This window comes from Scyliorhinus torazame, chromosome 7 (genome assembly GCF_047496885.1).
Source record: "Scyliorhinus torazame isolate Kashiwa2021f chromosome 7, sScyTor2.1, whole genome shotgun sequence".
Taxonomy (NCBI): Eukaryota; Metazoa; Chordata; class Chondrichthyes; order Carcharhiniformes; family Scyliorhinidae; genus Scyliorhinus; species Scyliorhinus torazame.
Genome location: NC_092713.1, coordinates 32746953 through 32767398, shown reverse-complemented (window position 1 = coordinate 32767398; position 20446 = coordinate 32746953). Strand labels below are relative to the sequence as shown.

The window sequence follows — 20446 nt, the reverse complement described above, 5'->3', positions numbered from 1 at the left end:
ACACGAAAATGCAAAGTTAATAGCAACAAAAAAAATTGAATATTAAACAGAAGAGTTGACTGTGTTTCTGTCCCCTTCCTGTGTTTAAGCGCAGTAACTCCACTAAAATCAAAGCTGCACTCAGTACTCACTATTCAAGCCAACAATATAATACTCTAGAATTTGTTGTAACAATTCTGATTTTTAAAAACTTTTAAAACAGGACTGGCCAAGCAGGATAGAAAACAAATTGGTGCTGCTCAATAATTAAGATGAAGGAGTGATAAAAGAATCTACCTGCTGACTGTTATCCCTAGTGCACCCATTAGAAATTATGCAACCCTTGTTGATTTTTTCCAACACCCTCCACCACTCCAACCCCATAGCAATTTGATTTTAAAAACCCACCCCGCAATACCTACTTCATCTAGACCAGTGCTGTTTGTTACCAAAAAACAGACCATAGGACTCGGCATTAATTTTAATTTATCTTCCCAATTAAGGGGCAATTTAGCATGGCCAATCCACCCACCCTGCACATCTTTTGAGTTGTGGGGGGAGACCCACACAGAAATGGGGAGAATGTGCACACTTCACATGGTCAGTGACCTGGGGCCAGGTTCGGACCGGGTCCTGGGCCCGGAGATGCAGCAGTGCTAACCACTGCGCCATCATGCTGCCCTGAGTGGAGATAAATTTACAGGAATCAGTGTCTAAAATTGTACAGAAAACTGAAATAAAAAGGTACATGGGCAGCACGGTAGCAGTGGTTAGCACTGTTGCTTCACAGCGCAAGGGTCCCGGGTTCGACTCACGCTTGGGTCACTGTGTGCGGAGTCTGCATGTTCTCCTTGTGTCTGTGTGAGATTCCTCCGGGTCCGGTATCCTCCCACAAGACGCGTGCTGTTGGGTAATTTGGACATTCTGAATTCTCTCTGTGTACCTGAACAGATGCCGGTGTGGCGACTAGGGAATTTTCACAGTAACTTCATTGCGGTGTTAATGTAAGCCTACTTGTGACAATAATAAAAGATTCTTATTATTAAAGGAGGTGTCCATAGTGCAAGTTGCACTGTGCATTTCAATCAATCGTGTGATTTCAATGCACTCATTTCTCTTTGATGTGTTCAATGTTTACAAACACTGGGGTTTCACCACTTAGGCCACTGAAGCATGAAAGTATATGAATTGATCAAAGCTGCAGATGATGTTTACAAGCGGTCAATCACAGGCCACTACTGGAAAGCTATAAATGGCCTGCAGATAGTGGAACTGTAGGAACAAGACGCAAGCACAGCTGCTCTCCTTCGAGGAATGGACGCGTGAAGCTGCAAGGCAAGTATTACACCTCGGATGTTTCCCACTGCCCATGTCTGGACTGCTCTCTAACGTCTCTCTAGCCACCCAAGTACCTTGGAATATACATCAGAGTAGATTTGTATTTCAGTTTCCTGTACAATTTTAGGCACCGATTCCTGTAAATGTATCTCCACTCAGGGCAGCATGGTGGCACGATGGTTAGCACTGCTGCCTCACAGGGCCAAGGACCCAGGTCCGATCGTGGCGCCAGGTCACTGGGGATTAGAGGCTCGGATGGTCTCTACCATCCTGACCCTGGCGTGGCGACCATCGCGCCAAAGGGATATGTTGCCACAATTATAGAGACCACAAGTAGGGCCACGATTGAACCTCGCTTACGTGATACCCGGCCACGGGAACAGAGAGGGCGAAGCATTGGCGCCAGGCCCGCAAGCGGGTCATTTATTTCCACGCTCCCGCTGGCATGTAGCGTGGAACTCGTTCACTCCGTCAGCAGGAGGTTGGAGCACAGTGTTCACTCAAAAATGGAGCTCCATATCACTGTCACTTCTTCTCCGGAGCATTTGAGAAATGGGTCCTTTCACTGAACACTCAGGAAACTAAGGTCTTCTTCCAATCAGCTTCCATATCACAACACCGTCCCGTGGAGATTAAGATCAGCAGCAAGCTCCTGGAAAATGTGGACCATTTTTGTACAAGAGCCCCTCTTGACGAAAGCAGACATACATGACAAAATTCACCATCACCTATAACGTGCCAGCTCAGCCTTCAGCTGACTGAGGAAGAGTATGGATGATCAGGATCTCAAATCCAAGGCCATTCTTTACCAATCAGCAGTGATCCCTGCTCTCCCCTATGCTTCGAAGACTTGGACAACCGATGGGAGGCGTCTCAGAGCACTGCAGAAGAACAATCAATGGTGCCTTCTCTCAATCCTCAAAATCCAGTGGAAAGAGAGGCAGTCCAACAGCAATGTCCTCTCCAAAGCCAACATGCCCCCTATCAAGGCACTGATCGCTCAAAAAAGCTCCGCTGGGTGGGACATATTATTTGTACACTTGACACCAGAAACAATTATTGTACTTGGAATTCTGTTGCAGCAGAAGACTCACGAGAGGACAGCAAAAATGCTTCAGGGCGGCATGGTGGCAGTGGTTAGCACTGCTGCCTCACAGCACCAGAGACCCATGTTCAATTCCAACCTCGGGTGGTGTGTGGAGTTTGTACGGTTCCCAGTGTCTGCATGGGTTCTCTCCAGGTGCTCCAGTTTCCTCCCACAATCCAAGATGTGCAGGTTAAGTGGATTGGCAATACTAAATTGCCCCTTAGGGTCCAAAACGTTAGGTGGAGTTACAGGGATCAGGTGGGTGCGTGGGCCCAGGTAGGGAGCTCCTTTGAATGGTCGGTGTAGACTCAATGGGCCATTTGGCCACCTTCTGCATTGTAGGGGTTCTATGATGTCCTCAAACACCCTTGCTGGAGTCGGCAGAGGATGACCCCTGGCTTGTGATCAACCAAAATTAAGAAAGTTTGTCCAGGATGACACCCAACACACTGAGACATTTAGTTGAGAACACACAGAAGACAAGTCAAGGCGTTGGCGCACAAACCTCCAAACATCACATCCACCCAATCTTTCAAACAGCATCTGCCCGAAATATTGCAGGATTTTCAGATCGGGCATCAGACTCATCAGCCATCTCAGAACTCAAACCAGAGCTGAAGCAAGTCATCTTCAACCCCGAGGGTCTGCCCAAGTAGTAACTAAGACTACTGTAAAGATACTGCTTGCTGAAGAAGTGGTGAGGTGAGAAAATTTATTTAAATAAAAACAAAATACTCTGGATACTGGAAATCGGAAATAAAAACAGAAAATCACAACAACGAATCAAACTGCAGAAGGAAGATAGATCACTTGGTTGCATGGTGTACCGAAAAAAACCTCTCTCTGAATGTCACAAAAGCCAAGGAACTGGACATCGTATTCAGGAAGTGTAGTATGACACACGCCCCTATCTACATCAATGGCTCTGAAGTGGAGGTGGTCGACAGCTTTAAGTTCCTGGGGGTCAACATCACCAACAGTCTGTCCTGGTCCACTCACGTTGATGCAACAATTAAGAAAGCCCAACAACGCCTCTACTTCCTACGGAAGCTAAAGAAATTCGGCATGTCTGCATCGACTCTCACAAACCTCTACAGGTGTGCCATAGAGAGCATCCTATCCAGCTGCATCACAGCTTTGTATGGCAACTGCTCGGCCCACAATCGCAAGGAACTGCAGAATGTGATGAACTCAGCCCAATGCATTACACAAGTTTGCCACCCTCCCATTGATTTTGACTATACCTCCCGCTGTCTCAGGAAAGCAGACAGCATTGTCAGAGACCCCTTACACCCAGGCTTTGCTTTCTTCCAGACCCTTCCATCAGGCAGAGGATACAGAAGTCTGAAGACACAGACATCCAGGCTTAGGAACAGCTTCTTCCACACAGTTATCAGACTCAACAACTCTCCCTCAGATTGATCTGTTCCCTATAAGACACTAGTCACGACACTCTATGCTGCTCTTGCTTATGTCGCATTTACTTTGTTATTTTGCCCTTGTTCCATACTGTAACTGATTATTTCTCACTGTGTACTTTTTTTGCATTCACTGTAACTATCTACTGTTTTTTTTGTCTACTGTGTACGTTTCCTTGGCTGCAGAAAAATACTTTTCACTGTACTTCAGTGCATGTGACAATAAATAAATAAAATCAAATGCTGGATAATAAACACAGCAAATCTGGCATCATCTGTGGAGAGGGAAACAAAGAGTTAATGTTTTAAGTCCATATGACTTCCTCAAATTGAAAAGAAGAAATATAATGGATTAGGTGGGTGGAGGAGGTGGGGCAGAAGAGGTCAGGGATAGGTCAGAGCCAAGGATAAATTGAAAGATGTCATGGACTCAAGACAAAAGGGTGTTAATGGTAGCATTAGGGACTAAAGTGCTGACAATGGCATACAGTGAGATTGCTAGTGCTCAATTAAAGCAAAACCAGGCAGGTGGTCTTGTGGGGAGGGCAGTGTGATTCGTAGGAAAAACCAAAGAAACAAAAAAAAGGAATGTTTACCCTGCCTGCTCTTCAACTTTTCGTCAAGAACTGTCGGCACAACTTCAAAGTCCAACTCTGGCTTTTTAAATCAAACCTACCAAAAAGGTGGAGCTGTTGTTGTCCAGTGTACTGACCTTTACCTCGCATAGGCTGAGTGCCAACTCTCTGACACTTCTTCCAATCACTCCCTGAATCAAGACCTCACCACCGCACATCAAGCCACAGTTTCCAGGACTGGTTTAGCACAGGGTTAAATCGCTGGTTTTTAAAGCAGACCAAGGCAGCCCAGCAGCACAGTTCAATTCCCGTACCAGCCTCCCCGAACAGGCGCCGGAATGTGGCGACTAGGGGCTTTTCACAGTAACTTCATTTGAAGTCTACTTGTGACAATAAGCGATTTTCATTTCATTTTCACTGTCACTGACCTCACCTCCACCAAAGATGTTCCCTCCACTGCTTTTAGTCCCCAACGCTGCACAGCCTGCTCCCAGTGCAGCACAGCCTGCTTCTACCTCCTTACTAAAATCCATAAACAGGACTGTCCTGGCAGACCCACCCTGGTCCTGCCACACTGAACTCATATCTTCCTATCTTGCCTCTGTTCTCACTCCCCAGGTCCAAGCCATTCCCGTCTAGATTTGTGATTCCTGATATCACCTTACATCAACCATTTGGGCAGCACAGGTGGACAGCACTGTGGCTTCACAGCGCCAGGGTCCCAGGTTCGATTCCCCGCTGGGTCACTGTCTGTGTGGAGTCTGCACGTTCTCCCCGTGTCTGCGTGGGTTTCCTCCGGGTGCTCCGGTTTCCTCCCACAGTCCAAAGACATGCAGGTTAGGTGGATTGGCCATGATAAATTGCCCTTAGTGACCAAAACAGGTTAGATGGGGTTATTGGGATAGGGTGGAAGTGAGGGCTTAAGTGGGTAGGTGCAGACTCGATGGGCTGCCTCTGCACTATGTTCGATTCCCAGTTTCCCGGCCCTAACCATTTTACTTCTCTTCATTACGGATGTCCAATCCCTCTATATTTCATATGGAATATTTGCCTTCATTAGACAGGGCATCAAGTATAAAAACTGGCAAGTCATGCTACAGTTGTATAGAATCTTGGTACGGCCGCACTTGGAATATTGTGTACAATTCTGGTCGTCACATTACCAGAAGTATGTGGAGGCTTTGGAGAGGGTGCAGAGGAGGTTTACCAGGGTGTTGCCTGGTCTGGAAGGTGTTAGCTATGCAGAGAGGCTGAATAAACTTGGACTGTTTTCATTAGGATGACGGAGGTTGAGGGGCGACCTGATAAGAGCTCTACAAGATTATGAGGGGCATGGAGTGGATGGGCAGGCACTCTTTCCCAGGGTGGATGGATCAGTCACTAGGGGGCATAGATTTAAGGTCTGTGGGGCAAAGTTTAGAGCAGACTTGAGGGGCAGTTTTTTTTTGGTTTTTTTTTTTACACAAAGGGTGGCGAGTGCCTGGAACGTGCTACCAGGGGAGGTTGTGGAAATAGATACATTAACAGAGTTCAAAAGGCATCTTGATAAATACATGGATAGGATGGGTATAGAGGGATATGGCACTAGGAAGTTCTGAGGGTTTTGGCCAAAGGTGGCATCATGGACAGTACAGGCTTGGAGGGCCGAAGGGCCAGTTGCTATGCTGTATTGTTATTTGTTCAATTCCCCAGCAGGAGGGACTCAGGACACTTGATTTCTTCCTTGAGCAGAAGCCCAAACAATCCCCACCTACCACTATTCTCCTCTGCCTACTAAACTTGTTCGCACTCAATTTCTCCTTTAACTTGTTTCATGTCCTGCAAATAAAAGTGTGGATATGGGCACCGGCATGGGCCCCAGTTATGCTGGTCCTTTTGAGGGTTATGTGGAACATTTCTTGTTGTGACCCTACTCCCATAACTCTTTTCCTTTACATCAATGACTATATCGGTGTCAAGTCATTATCTTGTCTGGACCTGGAACAATGTCTCGATTTTGCTTCCATTTTCCACACTCCTCTCACCTTCACACGCTCCATCGCCAACACTTCCCTTTCTTGACCTTTCTGTATCCATTTTTGGGGATAGACTAACTACCAATATACATTACAAACCATCCATTTCCACAGCTACCTCATTGACAGCTCTTCACACCCCGCTTCCTGTAAGGACATCATTCCATTCACCCAGTTTCTCTACCTGTTCTGATGATGCCACCTTATAAAACTGCACTTCTCGTATGTCAGCTTTTTTCTTCAACTGAAGATTCCTCCCACTGTGGTTGACAGGGCACTCAACCGTTTCCGACCCATCTCCCACATCTCTGCCCTCACAGAACCATGACAGGGTCCCTCTTGTCATCACTTTTCATCCCACCAGCCTCCACGTTCAAAGGATCATCCTCTGCCATTTCCGCCAACTCTAGCATTCTGTTATCGCTAAACATATCTTTGTCTTCCAGCCCTAGTCAGCCTTCCACAGTGACCACTCCCTCCAGGCACCCTGGTCCACTCCATCGCCATACCCCTTCACCGATTCTCATGGCACCGCAACACCTGCCCCTTTACTTCCTCTCTTCTCACTGTCCAAGGGCCCAAACACCCCTTTAAAGTGAAGCAGCATTTCACACACACCTCCTTCAGATTGGTCTATTGTATTCACTGCTCTCAATGTGGTCTTCACTACATTGGGGAGGCGAAATGCAGATTGGGTGACAGCTTTGCGGAACACCTTCACTCAGTCCACAAGCATAACAGCAATTTTCCTGTCACTTGCCATTTTAACTTAGCATTTTGCTATCATGCCCACATGTCATTCGTTAATTTGCTGCAATGCTCCAGTAAAGCGCAACGCAAACTGGAGAAACACGTCTTTCCATTAGGCACGTTACATCCTTCTGAACCCAATATCGACTTCAACAATTGTAGACCATGAACATTCCCTTCCACCTTGACCCCCTTTTTGTTTCCTCGGTTTGCCCCAATGCACATCGTTCCCCCTAGCCACCTGACTTGTTTTGCTTCCAATGAACACTGGCCTTTGTTCTCCTATAAACACATTCTGCTATCTTAACCTCATGCCTCTATCAGCAATTCTTCAGTGCTTAACGCTACTATCATCCCCTTTCTGTTGCATTCATGGCACCTTTGTCAATATCTCCTTCGCTCCTCTACCTTCTATTCTGCCCCACCTCCTCCACCCTCCCTCCCAACTGTATAATCAATTACATTTCTTCTGTTCGGAATAATAGTCATATAATTCAAAATGTTAACTCTGTTTCCCTCTCCCCAGTTTCTGCCAAACCTGCAGAATTTATCCTGTTTTTATTGAAGAGCATTAAGTCCTGATTTTCAATTTCCTTTGATAGGTCAATCTTGTTGCATTTGTATGCTCAACTGTAACTTTGCAAGCTACCGTAGACATATAATAATAATCTTTATTGTCACAAGTAGGCTTACATTAACGCTGCAATGAAGTTACTGGGGAAAGCCCCTGGTCGCCACATTCCGGCGCCTGTTCAGGTACACTGACTGAGAATTCAGAATGTCCAAATTACGTAACAGCACGTCTTTCGGGACTGGTGGGAAGAAACTGGCGCACCCGGAGGAAACCCACTCAGACACAGGGAGAACGTGCATACTCCGCACAGACAGTGACCCAAGCCGGGAATCGAACCTGGGACCCTGGAACTGTGAAGCAACAGTGCTACCCACTGTGCTAAAGTGCTGCCCATCACGTATAAGGATCATAATTAAAATGTCAGATCAATTGGTATAAGCAGAAACTTGCCATCCTTCAACATTTGTAGCATTAAAGTACACAAACATTTGACTCCCCAACCACAGCCAAATTTGTTGCATCAGGATTTTTTTTGTAAAACTTACCAGTCTGTATATCTTTCCACAAGACCCAGGATTTTGAACTGTCTTCAAAGATGACAAAGCAGTTCTCTTTCTGTATGTCCACCTTTAAATAATATGAGAAAGAACTTCAGTTTCTTTTTACCAAAATGTGTAAGTTGATTCTATCAGACTAGATTTCCTGCACAACACTCCCCAATGTGCTCACTTGAAGACAAAAATAATCTGCAGCATTTCAACGCTATCTTCATTTTCACACTCATCTGCAGCATGGAGAATTCATTCCCGAGTCGAAGATTTAAGGAATACGGCAAAACTGATCGTAAGGGGAAGATGTGCCCGAGGTGGCTCTCACTAGAGATCTGCACTTTTTAATCTTACTTGGGAGATATTTTCTTTTGAAAACCCATTGAATTAATGGTATAAGGATCCTATTTAGGTGAAATGTCCAGAAAAGCCAGAGGGAAAAAAGCAGACAGTAGAAGTTCGTCGACAGAATCAGAGCTTGTGGCAGAAAGGATGGCGGAGGCAGCCTCTGGGGCTCCGGTCACTCCACTAATGGCCGAGGTGCTGTCGAGTACCGTGGCGAAAGAATTTGCAAAGTACTCGTGGGTTGTGTGGGAGAGCCTCCGCAAAACGATGGAGGATGCCTTGACCCTCATCAGAGTGGTTCAGAAGACCAACAAAACCGTAAAAGCCCATGGAGCCACGATAAAAGACTTAGAAGTGGTCCTTTCAAGACAGTAATCAGATCACTACTGGTAGCGGAGATGTCTCTGGTAGCTGAAGCGAATAAGCTGAAGGCCAAGGTGAATGATTTTGAGATTCGGTCGAGGAGGCAAACCGTTCAAATTGTAACACTTTTTGCACCTACATGATAAAAAAATTTCATTTGTTTCACATATGCAACAGGCACACTTGCGGATCGATTTTTTGTTGTAGTGGATTCGTCTCTCCTCCCTTTTGTGGTGCCGGTTGGTTACTCGGTGATAGTGATTTCGGACCACGGCCCGCACTTTGTTGATGACACTAGTCAGGTCCCTCCCAGCATTCGCCATGGAGATTGGACACAGCATTATTAGCCGACACAAAATTGTGTCAGTGCATATCCATGGCCATTGGGGAATATACAAATTATAATAAAAAGTAAGTCAATACCACCTTCCACACTGTGGGAAGCTCTTAGGGTGGTCCTCAGGGGGAATATTATCTCCTACAAAGTGCACATGAAGGCAGTGAGGGCTGAGCAGCAGGGGCTGGTGGGCTTCATTTTTGAGGTGGACCACTAGTACTTACTTGCCCAAACCCCGTAGTTGTTGGAAAGTAGGAAATATCTGCAGACACAATTTTAATTACTGTCCACGGATTGAGCGGTGGGCCAGCTGCACCCCTGGAGGGATATGTTTTAAGAATATGGGGAGAATGCCAGTTTCCTCCTAGCTCACCAGCTGAAATGACAGGCAGCTTCCCAGGAGATCGTACAGGTACATAACTCCCAGAAAGTCTTGCTGCCACACTCCTCAGGTCAATGTGGCTTTTGAATCGTTCTGTCTGGAGCTCCATAGATCTGGGTGAGGGATTGGTCATGGCTGACTTTTTGGACAGTTTCCCCATCCCAGCTGTGGAGGGGCAGAGAGCAAGGAGTTGGAATCACTGTTGAGCCCTGACGAAATTATGAAATATACTAGGTTGATGCAGGCTGGTAAAGCCCATGGCCCGGGTGGCTTCCACATTGAGTTGGTACCTTTAATTCTGGATATGTTTAACGATTCTTAATCCCAGGGTTCACAGACGCTTCTATTTCCTTGATTCTCAAGAAAGACAAAGATCCAAGCAAATGTGGGTCGTAGCAACCTATTTCACTCTGCAGCGCGGACATTAAGTTACTGGCTAAAATCAGGCAGGCTTCGATAAGGGTTGTCAATTGTCAGCCAATATATGTCACCGACTAAACGTTGTCCTTTTCCCCTCCTTGGAACCTGAACCAGGGGGGATTGGTTCCCTAGATGCCGAAAAGGCGTTTGATAGTGGAGTGAGAATATCTGTTTGAGATCCTTGGGAGGTTTGGACAAGTTTATCTCCTGGATTTGATTACTGCACATGGCCTCTACTGCTAGTGTTCGTACGAATAACCTGGCCACTTCCCGCTTAATAGGGGCACGAGACAGGGGTGTCCACCATCTCCACTCCTGTTTGCCTTGGCATTAGAACTTGTTATAGCGCTGATGTCCTCTGTTAAGTAGAAGGGGATAAATAGGGGAGGGGCGAAGCATCAGGTTTCGTTTCACATGGATGACCTACTTTTGTTTCTTACGGTCCCAGTACCCTCTGTGGATGAAGCTGTTTAAGAGCTTTGGCTCCTTCTCTGGGTACAAGTTAAACTTGGACAAGAGCGAATGCTACCCGGTCAAGCACCCAGGGAGAAGAGCCCAACTGGGGACATAGATACATAGGAGATAGGAGCAGGAGGCCTTTTAGCCCTGCGAGTCTGCTCCGCCATTTATCACGATCACGGCTGATCATTCAACTCAATAGCCTAATCCTGCTTTTTCCCCAGAGCCTTTGATCCCATTCTCCCCAAGTGCTATATCTAGCCACCTCTTGAATATATTCAATGTTTTAGCATCAACTACTTCCTGTGGTAATGAATTCCACAGGCTCAAATGAATTCCACAGGGACGTTACCTTTTAGTCTTGCCAAGGCTAGCTCTCGTTATCTGGGGGTCCAGGTGGCCCACAATTGGGCCTCGCTTCATATAAGTAAATTATACTAGGCTGATTGACGGTGTCAAGTCCAACATAGAGGTGCGAAACCTTCCCCGCCCTTGGCAGGTAGCGTCAGAGAATTAAAATGCACATACGCCCAAGATTTTTTTTTCTTTTTCTTCCCCATCTTTCTCCCCAAGTCCTTTTTTGCCCAAGTCAATAAATTAATGCCCTCCTTTTATTTGGGCGGGTAAGCCTCCAAGGATCTGAGAGTATTTGTTCCAGAGAGATAGGCAGTGAGGGGATGTAGCTCTACCAATTTATTGTTTTACTATTGGGCAGCCAATATTCATAAGGTTTAGTGTTGTGGTTCAGAGATCCTGGTTCCAAATGGGGACAACTGGAAGCAACTCTTGCACTGTTTCTAGCCTTAGTGCAAGAGTAAGCACGTTGCTGCCTCTCTCTAGTAAGATTTTCCCCGAACCCAGTGGTGGTGTCCATCCTGCGAATCTGGAAGCAGTTCAGGCAGCATTCTAAGCTCTGTTCCATGTCTTTGCTAGCCCCTATCTGCAATAACCATCTTTTTCTGCCAGGTTTGTGCTCGACGTAAAAGTCATGGGAGGGGAAGAGCTGTTCGTGGAGAGGTTTGCCATTTTAAGGAGCTGACGGAGAAATTCCAATTGCCTGGTTCCAGTCTTTTCAGGTTGATAGATTATTGATTTATCCATGGTTTAAGGTGCTAATTGACTGCATAGCTAAAGAGTGAAATTATTATAAGTGTCTTGACTGTGAAAATTTAGACATTGTTTCAGTGAATGTTTCATATAATGAATTGACTATTGTATTTCAGTGCATTCAGCAATAAGAATGTACCAACTAATTAGTTATAGTAAGGTCTACGGTCAGCGATTATGTTTAATGCTTTTCTTTTGCCATGTATTTGACCTGTTTATGGATAGTTTGATATTTTGTTTCTAAGTTTTGATTCAGTTCTTATGCCAGTGTATTAAAGTGAATAATTAGCAATAAAGTTGCATTTCAACACCTCCAATCAACTCTTATTAGAAGAAACTAAACCAAGAGTTCCAACACAGATACTTCCAGATTCACGATTTTTCATGCAAGGCTTTCCCCTCAGCACCAACCTCTTCCTTGTTGAAAAGGATTTTGTTTTTGGCCGGGCCAGTGGGGCAGGGGGGGCTATTTCGGGCATGTACGGCCAAATCCTCTCAGCGGAGTCAGCTCCATTGAGGGAGGTGAGGGCAAAATGAGAGGGCAAGTTGGCTCCCATTCTGGATAATGAGGATGGAGCGAGACCCTTCCCAGGGTCAACTCCACATCTGCACATGTTTGACAAAGTCTAATCCAATTCAAGGTAGTGCACAAGGTGCATCTGACTAAAGCGAGGATGAGTGGATTTTTCTCTGGAGTGGAGAACAAGTGTGAACCCTGCTCTTGGGGGCCGGCTAACCACACTCATATTCTGGTCTTGTCCCAAGTTGTTAACATTTTGGGTCTCTTTCCTCAACACCATGTCAATGTTGATTTGAAACCATGTCCGCTGGTAGCCATTTTTGGGGTATTAGATTCACCGGTGCTTCAGATGGGCTTGAAGTTGGGTATCCTCGCCTTCACATCATTAATATCCCGGAGACAAGTTCCACTTCAGTGGAAGACTTCTATTCCGCCCAGTGCCTCGGCTTAGTTGGGTGACCTCATGTCGTTCTTCCATTTGGAGACGGTCAAGTACTCCATCAGAGGGTCGGTATAAGGGTTCATAAGATGGCAGCCATTCATTTCCTTTTTAGAGAGCTAGTCACTATCACCTGTTAGAGGGTTTAGTTTAGATTTGGGGGATTAAGTTAATATGTGCTTTTGCTTGTTAGTCTGTTCTTTGATTATGTAACTTTGGTTAATGACTTTGCATGATTGTTTATTATTTAAATATTTTAAGAAATGTATTAAAAAATATATAAAACTGATCAATTTTAACTTTTACAACCAGAACTCAATAAAATAAACAACACAAAATACTACTTAAAACATTTCAAAAAGTAAATAACCATCATTGGTCAATGGATAAATGTTTTGATGAGCAAGCTAATGTTTTACAAAACTGGCAAAGTGCCACTGATACAAGTCATCCGATCATGAGACTGTATTTTAATGCAGGGATGATTAGTGCGTGATCCGAAACCATCCAATATTTTGTCCTCAAAACCCTGGGGAAGTTATTTTCTACTCTTACATATATACTTTTGGCTGGGCAGCACGGCGGCACAGTGGTTAGCACTGCTGCCTCATGGCGACGAGGTCCCAGGTTTGATCCTGGCCCTGGGTCACTGTCCGTGTGGAGTTTGCACATTCTCCCAGTGTTTGCGTGGGTTTTGCCCCCACAAGCCAAAGATGTGCAGGGTAGGTGAATTGGCCATACCAAATTGCCCTTTAATTTGAAAAAATGAATTAGGTACTCAAATTTATTTTAATATATAGATATACTTTCAGTTACAGTATTTTGAGTTTTAGGTTCCAAATGATTGAAGTAGATGTTCCTTTATTAGTAGAGTTAGATGAATGAAGAACATTTTTTAAACCATCAAAGGAAATCTTTTAATAACTCTTTCAAAACCCGGCAGCCAAAAGCAAAACAGCAATTGAGAGCAGGGAAGCAAAACCGGTAGGGGAAGCAACTTGCACCATACAAAGAATACAGGGCAGCACGGTAGCATAGTGGTTAGCACAGTTGCTTCACAGCTCCCGTGTCCTAGGTTTGATTCCCGGCTTGGGTTACTGTCTGTGCGGAGTCTGCACGTTCTCCCCGTGGTTTCCTCCAGGTGCTCCGGTTTCCTCCCACAGTCCAAAGATGTGCAGGTTAGGTGGATTGACCATAATAAATTGCTCTTAGTGTCCAAAATAATTGGGTGAGGTTACCGGGTTATGGGGATAGGGTGGAGGTGCTCTTTCCAAGGGCCGGTGCAGACCCGATGGGCCGAATGGCCTCCTTCTGCGCTGTAAATTCTTTGAAAACATCCAACAATAGGAAGAGCAGACAATGATGAAGCAGGCTGGTCTAGTAATACAGGATCACAGGTGATGCTAAAAAATCACAGGAGAGCACAAGCTGAATCCAATGGAAAAAGCAGAGAGCATGCCAATTTATGTACACATTTAGGATGGGGTTAATTTTTATTGCTCAAATTTCTTTATGTCCGGTCACCTTTTTTTGTAAATGATCCTCAACTGGAATAGCCTGCACATTTGTTGGCAGCACTCTGAATTCCTATGATGTTGGAAATGTTTTTACAGGACTTCCGGGTGCGGCGATGACCAGCTGAGTCGCACGTTTCGGCAGCTCCCTGTGAAACGGACTTTTGGGCTCTTGATAGGAGCCCCAACGGCAATTTTAACGGCTGAAAACACCGTGCGGTAAACCAGAAGGGTGTTCCCCCTGGACACGGATGGAAAAAGGAGAGGAAAGTGGCCGGATTGCAGCGGATCCTTTGGAACAACGGCAAGGAAGGCAAGCAGAAACCAAGATGGCGTCGGAAGGTGGCAGTTTCATATGGGGCCCTGAACAACAAGAGTTTTTGAAACGCTGCGTGGAGGAGATAAAAAAGGAAATGAAGAAAGAGTTGTTGGCCCCGATACTACAGGCGATTGAAGGGCTGAAAGAGGAACAAAAGACCCAGGAGCAGGAGCTTCGGGTCGTGAAGGCGAAAGCAGCAGAGAATGAAAACGACATACAGGGCCTGGTGGTGAAGTCGGAGATACAGGAGGCACACCAGAAACGATCTGTGGAGAGGTTGGAGGCACTGGAAAATAACGCAAGGAGGAACAACTTGAGGATTCTTGGCCTTCCTGAAGGTGTGGAGGGGGCGGACGTCGGGGCATATGTGAGCACGATGCTGCACTCGTTAATGGGAGTGGAGGCCCCGACGGGTCCGTTGGAGGTGGAGGGAGCATACCGAGTTATGGTGCGAGGACCGAGAGCAGGAGAAGCTCCCAGAGCCATAGTGGTGAGATTTCTCCGTTTTAAGGATAGAGAAATGGTCCTTAGATGGGCGAAGAAAACTCGGTGTAGTAAATGGGAGAACGCGGTGATCCGTGTCTATCAAGATTGGAGTGCGGAGGTGGCGAGAAGGAGGGCGAGCTTTAATCGGGCCAAAGCGGTACTTCACAAAAAAAAGATAAAGTTTGGAATGCTGCAACCGGCAAGACTGTGGGTCACATATCAAGGGAGGCACCACTACTTTGAGACGGCGGATGAAGCGTGGACTTTTATTGTAGAAGAAAAATTGGAATGATTGGACTACGAAAATGAACGTTTGGACAAAGTGGTGGGACGAGTGGGGGGGGGGGGGGGCGAAGAGGGATTGTATGATTAATCCTGCGGTATGGTAACTTTTCTTTCTCCCACAGGTGGTGATGGGGGGAGGTGGGGAGGGAGAGGAGATGGGGCGTTGGCCATGGGAGGCGGGGCCGAGGGAGAGGCGCGGGCTTGGTTCCCGCGCTATGATAATTATGGCGGGAATAGAGAAGCAGGAAGGAGGGGGCGCCGCACGGGGCGAGCCGTGATCACGGGGGGAAGCCGAGGTCAGCCAGAGTTTGCTGACTTCTGGGAGCAACATGGGGGGAGTAATTACGCTAGCGGGGGGTCTAGCGGGGGGGGGGGGGGGGGGGATTACTGGGTTGCTGCTGCTGGGGAAAGGGGGGAGTGGGTGCGGGAAAGGATGGGCGGGGGGGCACCGTCTGGGAGAAATACAGCCGCGTGGGAACTGGGCGAGAAGCTGGAAAAAGATGATGGCTAACCGGCAAGAGGGGGGGGTGGGAAGCCCCCCAACTCGGCTGATCACGTGGAACGTGAGGGGGCTTAACGGGCCGATAAAGAGGGCACGAGTACTCGCACACCTTAAGAAACTTAAAGCAGATGTGGTTATGTTACAGGAAACGCACCTGAAACTGATAGATCAGGTTAGGTTGCGCAAAGGATGGGTAGGGCAGGTGTTCCATTCGGGGCTGGATGCGAAAAACAGGGGGGTGGCTATATTAGTGGGGAAGCGGGTAATGTTCGAGGCAAAGACTATAGTGGCGGATAACGGGGGCAGATACGTGATGGTGAGTGGCAAATTACAGGGAGAGATGGTGGTGCTGGTAAACGTGTATGCCCCGAATTGGGACGATGCCAATTTTATGAGGCGAATGCTAGGACGCATCCCAGACCTAGAGACCGGAAAGCTGATAATGGGGGGAGACTTTAACACGGTGTTGGAACCAAGGCTGGATAGGTCGAAGTCCAGGACTGGTAGGAGGCCGGCAGCAGCCAAGGTGCTTAAGGATTTTATGGAGCAGATGGGAGGGGTGGACCCGTGGAGATTCAGTAGACCTAGGAGTAAGGAGTTCTCGTTTTTCTCCTATGTCCATAAAGTCTATTCACGCATAGACTTTTTTGTGTTGGGTAGGGCATTGATCCCGAGGGTGAGGGGAACGGAATATACGGCTATAGCCATTTCGGATCATGCCCCACACTGGGTAGACTTGGAGATAGGGGAGGAAACGAGAGGGCGTCCACCCTGGAGAATGGATATGGGACTAATGGCGGATGAGGGGGTGTGCTTAAGGGTGAGGGGATGCATTGAAAAGTACTTGGAACTCAATGACAATGGGGAGGTTCAGGTGGGAGTGGTCTGGGAGGCGTTGAAGGCGGTGGTTAGGGGGGAGCTGATATCAATAAGGACACATAAAGGGAAGCAGGAGAGTAAGGAACGGGAGCGGTTGTTGCAAGAACTTTTGAGGGTGGACAGACAGTATGCGGAAGCACCGGAGGAGGGACTGTATAGGGAAAGGCAAAGGTTGCATGTGGAATTTGACTTGCTGACCACAGGCACTGCAGAGGCACAATGGAGGAAGGCGCAGGGTGTACAGTATGAATATGGAGAGAAGGCGAGCAGATTGCTGGCACACCAATTGAGGAAAAGGGGAGCAGCGAGGGAAATAGGGGGGGTGAGAGACGAAGATGGAGAGACGGAGCGGGGAGCGGAGAGAGTGAATGAAGTGTTCAAGACATTTTATAAAAAATTGTATGAAGCTCAACCCCCGGATGGGAGGGAGAGAATGATGGAGTTTTTGGATCGGCTGGAAATTCCCAAGGTGGAAGAGCAGGAAAGGATGGGATTGGGAGCACAGATCACGGTAGAAGAAGTGGTGAAAGGAATTAGGAACATGCAGACGGGAAAGGCCCCGGGACCGGACGGATTCCCAGTTGAATTTTACAGAAAATATTTGGACTTGCTCGCCCCGCTACTGACGAGGACCTTCAACGAGGCAAAGGAAAGGGGACAACTGCCCCCGACTATGTCAGAAGCAACGATATCGCTTCTTTTAAAGAAGGAAAAGGATCCGCTACAATGCGGGTCCTACAGACCAATCTCCCTCCTCAATGTAGATGCCAAGGTCTTGGCCAAGGTAATGGCAATGAGAATAGAGGAATGTGTCCCGGGGGTGGTTCATGAGGACCAAACTGGGTTTGTGAAGGGGAGACAGCTGAACACGAACATACGGAGGTTGTTAGGGGTAATGATGATGGCCCCACCAGAGGGTGAAACGGAGATAGTAGTGGCGATGGATGCCGAGAAAGCATTTGATAGAGTGGAGTGGGATTATCTGTGGGAGGTGTTGAGGAGATTTGGGTTCGGAGAGGGGTATGTTAGATGGGTGCAGCTGTTGTATAGGGCCCCAGTGGCGAGTGTGGTCACGAATGGACGGGGATCGGCATATTTTCGGCTCCATAGAGGGACAAGGCAGGGATGTCCTCTGTCCCCATTACTGTTTGCACTGGCGATTGAGCCCCTGGCGATAGCGCTGAGAGGTTCCAAGGGATGGAGGGGAATACTTAGGGGAGGAGAAGAACACCGGGTATCTTTATATGCGGATGATCTGCTACTATATGTGGCGGATCCAGCGGAGGGGATGCCAGAAATAATGCGGATACTTGGGGAGTTTGGGGATTTTTCAGGGTATAAATTGAATATGGGAAAGAGTGAGCTGTTTGTGGTGCATCCAGGGGAGCAGAGTAGAGAAATAGAAGACCTACCGTTGAGGAAGGTAACAAGAGACTTTCGTTACCTGGGGATCCAGATAGCTAAGAATTGGGGCACATTGCACAGGCTAAATTTGACGCGGTTGGTGGAACAGATGGAGGAAGATTTCAAGAGATGGGACATGGTAGCATTGTCAATGGCAGGGAGGGTGCAGGCAGTTAAGATGGTGGTCCTCCCGAGATTCCTTTTTGTGTTTCAGTGTCTCCCGGTGGTGATCACGAAGGCTTTTTTCAAAAGGATAGAAAAGAGTATTATGGGCTTTGTTTGGGCCGGGAAGACTCCGAGAGTGAGGAAGGGATTCTTACAGCGTAGTAGGGATAGGGGGGGGCTGGCACTACCGAGCCTAAGTGAGTATTATTGGGCCGCTAATATTTCAATGGTGAGTAAGTGGATGGGAGAGGAGGAAGGAGCGGCGTGGAAGAGATTAGAGAGGGCGTCCTGTAGGGGGACCAGCCTGCAGGCTATGGTGACAGCCCCATTGCCGTTCTCACCAAGGAACTATACCACGAGTCCGGTGGTGGTAGCTACACTGAAGATTTGGGGACAGTGGAGACGACATAGGGGAAAGACCGGAGCACTGGGGGGGTCCCCGATAAGAAACAACCATAGGTTTGCCCCGGGGGGAATGGATGGGGGATATGGAATGTGGCAAAGAGCAGGCATAACGCAATTGAAAGATCTATTTGTGGATGGGAAGTTTGCGAGTCTGGGAGCGCTGACCGAGAAATATGGGTTGCCCCAAGGGAATGCATTCAGGTACATGCAATTGAGGGCTTTTGCGAGGCAGCAGGTGAGGGAATTCCCGCAGCTCCCGACACAAGAGGTGCAGGACAGAGTCATCTCAAAGAAATGGGTGGGGGACGGTAAGGTGTCGGATATATAGAGGGAAATGAGAGACGAAGGGGAGACTATGATGGACGAACTAAAAGGGAAATGGGAAGAAGAGCTAGGGGAGGAGATTGAGGAGGGGATGTGGGCAGATGCCCTAAACAGGGTAAACTCGTCGTCCTCGTGCGCCAGGCTAAGCCTGATTCAGTTTAAGGTATTACACAGGGCACATATGACTGGAACACGGCTCAGTAAATTTTTTGGGGTGGAGGATAGGTGTGCGAGGTGCTCGAGAAGCCCAGCGAATCATACCCATATGTTTTGGTCATGCCCGGCACTACAGGGGTTTTGGATGGGGGTGACAAAGGTGCTTTCGAAAGTAGTAGGAGTCCGGGTCGAACCAAGCTGGGGGTTGGCTATATTTGGGGTTGCACAAGAGCCGGGAGTGCAGGAGGCGAAAGAGGCCGATGTTTTGGCCTTTGCGTCCCTAGTAGCCCGGCGCAGAATATTGCTAATGTGGAAAGAAGCCAAGCCCCCGGGGGTGGAGACCTGGATAAATGATATGGCGGGGTTCATAAAGTTAGAGCGGATTAAGTTCGTCCTAAGGGGGTCGGCTCAAGGGTTTACTAGGCGGTGGCAACCGTTCGTCGAATATCTTGCGGAAAGATAGATAGGGGAGAACAAAGAAGGCAGCAGCAGCGGCCCAGGACTTGGGGGGGGGGGGGGTGGCCTGAGACAAGGCAGTTGCCAATTAGGGCTAGTTTTTATTTTTTGTTATTTAATATTTATTTATTTGTTGTTGTTTTTGTTTAAATTTAAAAAAGGTCATTATTATCTGTATTGTTACAATGTTGTGTAAAGGATGCACAATGTACTGTGTTGGTTGACCAAAAATTTTCAATAAAATATTATTTTAAAAAAAAAAGGAAATGTTTTTACAATAAACATTGAATGCAAAAAACAATTTTTTTCAAATATAGAGTATCCAATTATTTTTTTCCAATTAAGGGGCAATTTAACATGACCTGCCCTGCACATCTTTTTGGGTTGTGGGGGTGAGACCCACACAGACACGGGGAGATTGTGCAAACTCTACACAGACAGTGACCCTGGGCAGGGATCAAACCTGGGACCTCGGTGCCGTGAGGCAGCAGTGCTAACCACTGCACCACCGTGCCGCCCACAAAAGTAAACAATGACGTTGGATTTGGACACTCTTCTGCTCAATGAGAGAATGATTTATTTTACCTAACCCATACGAGTCGTCCACATGACCCAACAATGCTCCAAAATGATGTACTTCCTGCTTTAGACAGTCAAATAAAAGCACACCAATTTACCTTTTTGACTATTCCAAGGTAAAACAAGCCATCTGACCACCTGGCTAGGACATCCTGTCCTTCCACAAACTTGCACACAGGTCTTTTTCCTTTTGGTCCATCCTGCAATGACAAGTGAACCGAGGACACTGGTGTCTTCTGGTTTTGACGGGAGGGAGATTGCTTGTGGACAGATGAGTTACCTGCTCCCGTAGTGTCTTTGTCCATCAGGAAAGTAT

At 47.2% G+C, this 20446-nt stretch overlaps 1 protein-coding gene across 3 annotated transcripts in view; it reads right to left on the bottom strand.

The window, feature by feature from the left end:
• The window catches only part of mtf2 (metal response element binding transcription factor 2), a 106725-nt gene that overhangs the window by 56458 nt on the left and 29821 nt on the right, over nt 1-20446 (bottom strand). For all 3 annotated transcript variants that reach the window (XM_072510505.1, XM_072510502.1, XM_072510503.1), the window contains exons 2-3: nt 20229-20446; nt 8282-8363 (exon numbers count right to left, since the gene is read on the bottom strand). The exon at nt 20229-20446 is cut by the window's right edge and continues 9 nt beyond it. In XM_072510505.1, coding sequence (XP_072366606.1) covers nt 8282-8363; nt 20229-20435 — 289 coding nt within the window. In that variant the 5' untranslated portion in view covers nt 20436-20446. The remainder of the gene's footprint in view (nt 1-8281; nt 8364-20228) is intronic.